The sequence below is a fragment of the Tachysurus vachellii genome, chromosome 1 (genome assembly GCF_030014155.1).
Source record: "Tachysurus vachellii isolate PV-2020 chromosome 1, HZAU_Pvac_v1, whole genome shotgun sequence".
NCBI classification, from domain to species: Eukaryota; Metazoa; Chordata; class Actinopteri; order Siluriformes; family Bagridae; genus Tachysurus; species Tachysurus vachellii.
This window is the reverse complement of record NC_083460.1, coordinates 36354943-36362944: the sequence shown is the minus strand read 5'-3', so window position 1 is coordinate 36362944 and position 8002 is coordinate 36354943. Positions and strand designations below refer to the sequence as shown.

Below are 8002 nucleotides of genomic sequence, written 5' to 3'. Positions count from 1 at the left end.
GCCGGCACTGAGAGTTAACCCCTCAGTGGCCGAGATAGCTCCCTGGCCAGGAATCGAACCTGGAGCACCAGGGCGCCCGAGTACAACTTGTGTAGTGTGAGTGCTAAAGTAATAATCTGTCCACTCTATGTGCAGCAACACTACAATCTACTTGTGCAGGACAATATTCTTTGCTTCTCTATTCTTGTGTAATAAATTGAAATCAGTTCCAGCAGAAAAAAATAATCTTGTTTAAGACTTCACTAAGTTTATGCATGTGTCATGCCATACATTATATATTAGAATGTAAACAGTTATAAGCTTTCATTTAAAATTGACAATTTGCTGTCTCATTCTTGTCTCATGAAAAGCCCCATTAAACCGTTTATTACCTCAATCTGTGAAGAGCATCTCTGGTGGGTAAACAACATGATGTGTGTGTGTGTGTGTATTCTGGAAAAAGATGATCACTCATGGTTCTTTTTAAAAATGAAACAGTTAGAGTAATTTTGCCTTATATTTATTGCTTAGACCCTTTTATACCCAATATTTAAATTATTGATCTAACACGGAATTAAATAAGCATTTGTTCTTTTGTAATTTTTAGAAAGCTATTGAAATTTTAGAAATAAAAAACTGAATATTACTTGTATTACACTTGTATACTCAATGTAACAGAGCATTCTTAGAAGCTGGAGAACAGTTTATATCATTCTCTGTGATTTTTAATGAAAAATAATTGCTTATATGACAAATAATAAATATAGTGGGCCACATTCAAAATCTTGGATAATAGGAAAATAAAAAATAAAAAAAAAAATAAAAAAAATAAAGTTTTTATCATTTTTTTATTTTTTTTTATATTTTTAAACATCAAATGTTTAAAAATTAAATATTCAACATCTTTATTATTAAGTCCCTATTTAAATGCAAGCAAATTAATGATACTGACCACGTTATCTGCCTAATCTCATCTATTAAAACACATGTTCAGACAACAATGAGATGGATTTTATCTAAAATGGGATATATAGTTTTTTTGCAATCTTGTGAAGTCTTATAACTTTTAGACCCCACTGTATGTACTGAACATCTGGCCCTGTAGAAACCATTATTTTATATCTCTTTAGGGAATTGATAAAGCTATTAGAATGTCATTGAAATGAAAAAAAAAATATCAAGGGTGGCACAAAGAAGTGGGTTTTTTCCAGGTTCTCTAGCTTCCTCCCACCTCATAAAAAAACAATATGTAGACTGGTGACTCTAAATTATCTCTAGGTATGTATATGTGGGGTAGACTGACTTTTTCTGAAGCTAGAATTATGATTTGCATTTTCTAACCCAGATATGACATTTAATGACAGCTTGCAGTGAACCTTCACCTCTGATAGGTCAGCTCTTCACAAGACATTAAACATCAGTTCCAACCAAATAATTTCCTTTGCTGATTAGGTAAGCAGACCATAGCAGTAAGGAAGATACTCACCACACGATACTATGAATAATTCAAATGAAAATGTGGTAATATTTCACCTTGAGATGTCATTTATAAGCAGTGGTGCTATTCAATTATGAATATGCAAAAATGGCAAGATCTTATGGAACTGAATAAGAGGAGTGTCACACTGCAGAGTTTAGCACCCTACCTCATTCATCACCAATAAAATGATTAGTCACATGTACAATTGTTTATTGCTTATATAGTGAACAGGAACAGTTAGTTAGCCTTTGTTTTATGATGTTTTGTGGTTGAATATGAGCAGATCATTTAGTCCTATACACTTTAGAATTCATGCTGCTGCTTTTCTCAGCACTCACATCATCAGTAACAACATAGGGAACCAATGCAATGGCAGCCATACACATGCCCATGACATAAAATAAGATGGTTGATCTCTAACCTTCGGATAAGTGGTAGAAAATGAATGAATGAATGAATCTCTAACCTTTTATATCTTATTGAAGCTAAATGCCTTTAATTTAAAATGATGACTGACCAAGTTCATTCCTGGGTATCTCCAAAGAATCTGGAGTGGTCAACAGCTCAGATAGGAAATGCCATTCTCTTTAATGAAATTCCATTTGAAGTTTGTAACTTATTCACCCATTCGTCAGAAACACAAAACTATTTATTACACTGAGAATACCATCCCCACAATGAGGCTATAACACATGGTGAGCAGCAGCATCTAAGATCAATGTGTTGTTTAGTAAGCAAATTCATAAAATCATCATCTTAGCCCATAGCAATGGTCAATGCACAGACAAGCAGAAGCAAACAAGGATAAGTGATAATCAAAAAGTAAACATGGGTAAGAATCTAAACAACATTTGGGAAGATGTGAGTTTGAATCCCAGGACCACCATGCTGTCACTGCTGTCAAGAGGCAGCTGGCACAATGCCCTTAACCCTCAATTGTTCAGTTATATAAAAGACATAAATTTAAGTTGCTCTGAAAGAGAGTGTCTGCCAAATGCTGTAAATGTAAACCAGAAATCACAGAACTAGATAACAGGCAAAGGAACAAAAGTGTGTAAACTGCAATATAATATACAACACAAAAAAATTTAAACACAAGGGCTTGCATATCCAAACTAATCAAGGGAGGGACTGAAAACAGGCCAGAATAAAAATGAGACAGTAGGAAACATACATTTATAATATATAAAAAAGTCTTCACAGGGTATCAATCCCAAGGGACACCCAAGATGCCACCAAGGCACAGAAAGGACATGCAATCTCTGCACACACACACAGGACCAGAGCCAGAAATCAAACCCCCAACCCCAGAGGAGGAAGACAAGCATGCTTACTACTAAGCCACAATGTCTCCAAAAGAAGAAGAAGAAGAAGTTCTGCTAGTCATGCTATTGTAGACAGTGGGAGGTCAGCACCATTGCTACATTAAGCCGTCTCATTATACAGTCTAATTTTTGTGGGATGAAAGATCTTGCATGACATTCCTTTGCACAGTGCAGGTGTACATGTCTGTTATTTAAGATGCTTCTCTCTTTATTCGGTGTGTATTTAAGGGATGCAAGATGTAAAAGATGTGCTTTATTGAGTGTCCTTTCTTTACAAACTGACTAATTGATCTAGCTGTATTCCTAGAACAGAGCTGCTGAATTAACCTGTTAAATTTCTTTGCAGCTTTTGCACTGATGCCATTTTCCCTAGCACAAAACAACATAGAAATGTGAACTATCTGGTAGAACACACACAAAAGGGATGTGCACATATCACAAGTACCACAATTTCCTAAGAAAGTTGAGGAAACTAGACAAGATGCCTCCATGTCATCTTCATCAGTGGTACCATGTAAACGGTGGGTCATGGACCTCCTGAAGTCAACTACTGTCTTAGCTGAAGATTACATTTGCCTCAGTCTGCAAAGTTCTCCACCAAGGCCTTGTATTCATCCTTTTGCCACGTTCTGATGCACCTCAAAATGGCCGTGTCATTGAGAGAGCTTCTACAAATTGAATGAATCTGTGAATCCTGTCTTCTTTTGCTCAAGGAGAGTTTACTCCTTATCCTTGTTTTTTATTGGGGATGCAACATACAGATTTAGAATGTATGACAGTATCTACACAAAAGCGGTGGTGGCTCAAGCTGTTAATGTTCAAGCTGGATTGTTGATCGATGGATCGGGGCTCATACCCAAGCACTGTCAAACTGTCACTGTTGGCCCTTAACCCTCTCTGTGCTCTGACCCTTCCTCCAAAATTTAGGATATGTGAAGAAAGAATTTTACTGTGCTGTAATGTACAGTGGTGTGAATAAGTGATTGCCCCCTTCCTGAATTTGTATTTTTTGCATGTTTGTCAGACTTTAATGTTTCAGATCATCAAACAGATGTAAATATTAGTCAAAGATAACACAAGTAAACAAAACAGTTTTTAAATGAAGGTTTTAATTAATAAGGGAAAACAAAATCCAGCCCCTGTTAAAACATAACCTGAGTTCAATTTCTATAGCGACACCCAGGCCTGATTATATTCATACCGGTTCGCAATCAAGAAATCACTTAAATATGACCTGACTGACAAAGTGAAGTAGACCAAAAGATTCACAAAAATCTACACATCATGCCGAGATCCAAATAAATTCAGGAACAAATGAAAAAGAAAGTAATTGAGATCTATCAATTTGGAAAATCCACAAATGGCGAAAACATGGAACAAAATTACCCCAAGTGGGCAGCGACGACTCATCCAAGATGTTACAAAAGACCCCACAACAACATTCAAAGAACTGCAGGCCTCACTTGTCTCAGGTAAGGTCAGTGTTCACGACTCCACCATAAGAAAGAGACAATGGCCTGCATGGCAGAGTTCCGAGACGAAAATCGCTGCTGAGCAAAAAGAACATAAAGGCTTGTCTCTCATTTGCCAGAAAACATCTTGATGATCCCCAAGACCTTTGGGAAAATACTCTGTGGACTGACGAGACAAAAGTTGAACTTTTTGGAAGGTGTGTGTCCCATTACATCTGGCATAAAAGTAACACCGCATTTCAGAAAAAGAACATCATACCATCTGTTCGTGACCTCAAGCTGAAGCAAACCTGGGTTTTGCAAAAGGACAATGACTTTGGGTGTCGAGAAAGAAAGAACTGGTTCTAAATTAGGCTCTGGCTCCGAACCAGCACTCAAACTGCCTTGGTGGAAAAGGGGCAAATGTTCACTTCTTTTATTGTGATATGACAAGGATTACAACATTTCTTTCATCATCTTTTTCATTGTTTTCATTTGATGTTTTTGTTCCACCGTCAAAGTAGTAAACCCATTTAAACTAACATTAGCATCTGATATGTCCGAGTGTAGCCATGACCCTTTGGGTGTTGATCTAAAACCATTTTATTTGCCAGGAATCTTACACTCCCAATAATGATTGGAGGGAGATGGTTTAAATCTCCTGCTCTGCTGATGCCATATCTCTGTCGCAGCTTCTTTGGGAGTTGTAATTTGTGTATGGCTGCCTTCTATTTTCAACATTGTTTTTCATTTAAAACCACAGTTGAATATAATTAAGAATGGTGGTAAATTTAAGTTGGGTTGGACTTTGAGTTTAGGACAAATGTAAATCACATTCATTGTTTATTCATACATAATGTGTCTCAACAATGAACTTTCATATAAGGAAGTGTGTTTCCATGCCACAATACACTGTGCCTTTTTAATAATAATTTTTATATTATAATATGTGTGTTGGGTGGCAATTAGTTTGACGTTTTGTTCACCTGGATATTTGCCTACGACTGCAGAATAAAACATTAGTGCATGGGAAAGAGTTTCTCACTTTCTCACCTGCATCTGTACTGCCAACATGTCAAACTCCTCAGTTTGTTGTGTGTTTGAGCCACTTATTTTAATTAATGTCCTACCCACTATACTTATCATGGAGTTCATTTTTGGCCTCACAGGGAACATTTTGGCCCTCATTATGTTTGCTCTTGATGCGGAGCGCTCAAAGCCAAACTCCATCTACCTGGCAAACCTGGCTGTGGCTGACTCTGTGCTTCTCTTCTTCATGCCATTTAGAGCCGACTACTACATCAGAAGCCAGGACTGGATCTTCGGAGATGCCTTCTGCCGCATCCTGCTCTTCGGTGTGGCAGCCAACAGGGCAGCTAGCATCTTCTTCCTCACTGCCGTAGCTGTGGACCGCTACCTGAAGATTGTGCACCCATTACACCGCATAAATAGGATGAATCTGAGCTACGCCATGTGGGTCTCTGTAGGCCTCTGGGTTATGGTTATACTTTTGACAGGTCAGTTATTGGGCAGACCGCACTTTTTTAAGTTCGGCAATCACACCCAGTGTGAGAGCTTCAACATATGCTTGGATAACAATCCACTATCAATCTGGAGCAATGCCTTCTATGTGATCCAGTTCTGCGTGCCAGGCAGCATCATCATCTTCTGCACAGCCTGCATTACATGGCAGCTGAAAACCAAGACCATGGACACCACAGGCAAGGTCAAGAGGGCAGTCCAGTTCATTTCAGTTGTTGCCATGGTCTTCATCATCTGCTTCTTGCCAAGCACTGCTTCACGGGTTGCTGTTTGGGTCCTGAAGATCTGGTACAGCGAGTGTTCACACTACAATGATGCAAATGTGGTTTTTTATTTTTCACTCTGCTTCACCTATTTAAATAGTGTTCTTAACCCTCTGGTTTACTACTTTTCCACTCCTGCATTCAGTGGCACCATACAAAAAATTATCAGGAGACTTACAGGGCAAAAAGAAGAAGTGGTGTCAGGGAACAGGAGTGTGGCTTCAGTAACAAGTGGTTAAAATCTACTCAAGAAAAATTTGTGAAAAATGCAGTTCATTCAGAGATGCACTCTGTTATAGTGATAATTCAAACTGTCATGATAGTTCAGTTGGCTTAAGATATACTATATATTTTTTATCATTTTTGTTAGAAACACCTAGAGCAAACAAATGATAGAAAAAACAACTCTATAAAACTCTACGTACTATAAAGCAATAATAATCTATTCAGGCATTATTTGACATTTGAACACATACTGATTGCTAAGTCGCCAAGCATAGCATTACTGAAACAGTTACAGTTACAGTTTACATTTTTCATGAATGCAATGCAATAAATATTATTATAGAACCATACATTTTTCCCTTTTTGGTAACGTGTTGCAGAGTGTCATTTTATACAGTAGGTAACATTTTATGGGCATGTAAGTATAAAACAAACTGTGATGCATGCAGGATTACAAACTAAGCTGATTTGGTTGAGTGTGCAAAAGCCACCACATTTAGTCCTCCATCTGCTCATCTATTTTTTTTAGTACACACAACATGGCACATACAGTAGGTCTGATCCGCTGTATATATTGTTGACCAAAGTTGTATAATTGATTTTGCTTACAGTTTGTATATCCTTAGAAATGTTAGTAACAATAAGACATATCGCATTTAACTGAAATATGGAGACAAACTGTCTATTGTCATACATTTATGTACTTAAATAATGCAAAGTGTAAAAATCAGTCTGTCTAACATGGGATTATTCAGGAAATGCTGGACAATAACTCAATGTAATATGAGTTTTAAATTAATTTGAAAACTGATTTCTGATGGACAAATAGAGGATCATGGGTATTGCTTGACGAAAGCGCAGCAGCACTAAAATATACATGATGCAGCCAATACAAAAAAAATCTCCTCAAACTGTGTAGTTTTATAATATGTGGGTCATATTAAACACACATCCCACAACCACATTAATGAACTATTATTCTATTCTATTCTATTCTATTCTATTCTATTCTATTCTATTCTATAAGTAGATATATTTTGTTTTCATTTAAACTTAATGATTTGATATTCATTATCTTCTTTTTCTGTCTGACAGTGTCCCATTTGACCTTTAATAACCTGTGAGAACGACTTTTTTTTAATTTTTTTTTATTTTTTTTTTTTATGTTTTTCTCTTATTTAAAATGAAATCATGATTTATTATTTTGTAAGATCTGAAAACTTTAAATAGAAAACGTTACAGTTTATCTTGTTCACTTGGCATAATATTGCATTCTGTGTAGCTACAGGACACTTCAGATAATAAAGTCAAGAGTTATAAATGTAAGGAGCTGCGTACATTATTATTTCAGATCTATGAAGGCATTTGAAGTTAGAACATGGGTGGGGTTTTTCTTCACAGTCTCAGATTTCCTCCCACCTCTAAAAACAGTGACACTAAAAAATTGGTGTCACCTACTGTTATTGAGAATGAAGGTGTGAATGTGTGGGTACATGGTGTCCTGTGAATGTTATGTTCCTCCTCCTTTTTCCGGTACTAAAGTTGATTAAATAATAATATGTTAAGTTTAAGGAGTTGATTTTGAAGATTAAACGTAAGATTTACCTTTTCCTAGCCAGAAAACTCTCTTAACAATAGCTTGCATCACAGCTAAACTTCATCTCCTTTATAAGATACAGTATAAAGATATAGATATCTCAGCTCATGAAACATCAGTTCCTTCCATATAATTTCCAG

General features: G+C 36.6%; 1 protein-coding gene across 1 annotated transcript; it reads left to right on the top strand.

Annotated features, from left to right (window-relative positions):
• Nucleotides 1-5307: 5307 nt before the first annotated feature.
• LOC132854856 (hydroxycarboxylic acid receptor 2-like) lies at nucleotides 5308-6279 on the top strand. The gene has a single exon (XM_060883538.1). The coding sequence runs from the start codon at nucleotides 5308-5310 to the stop codon at nucleotides 6277-6279; it is 972 nt and encodes a 323-aa protein (XP_060739521.1).
• The last annotated feature ends 1723 nt before the right edge of the window (nucleotides 6280-8002 follow it).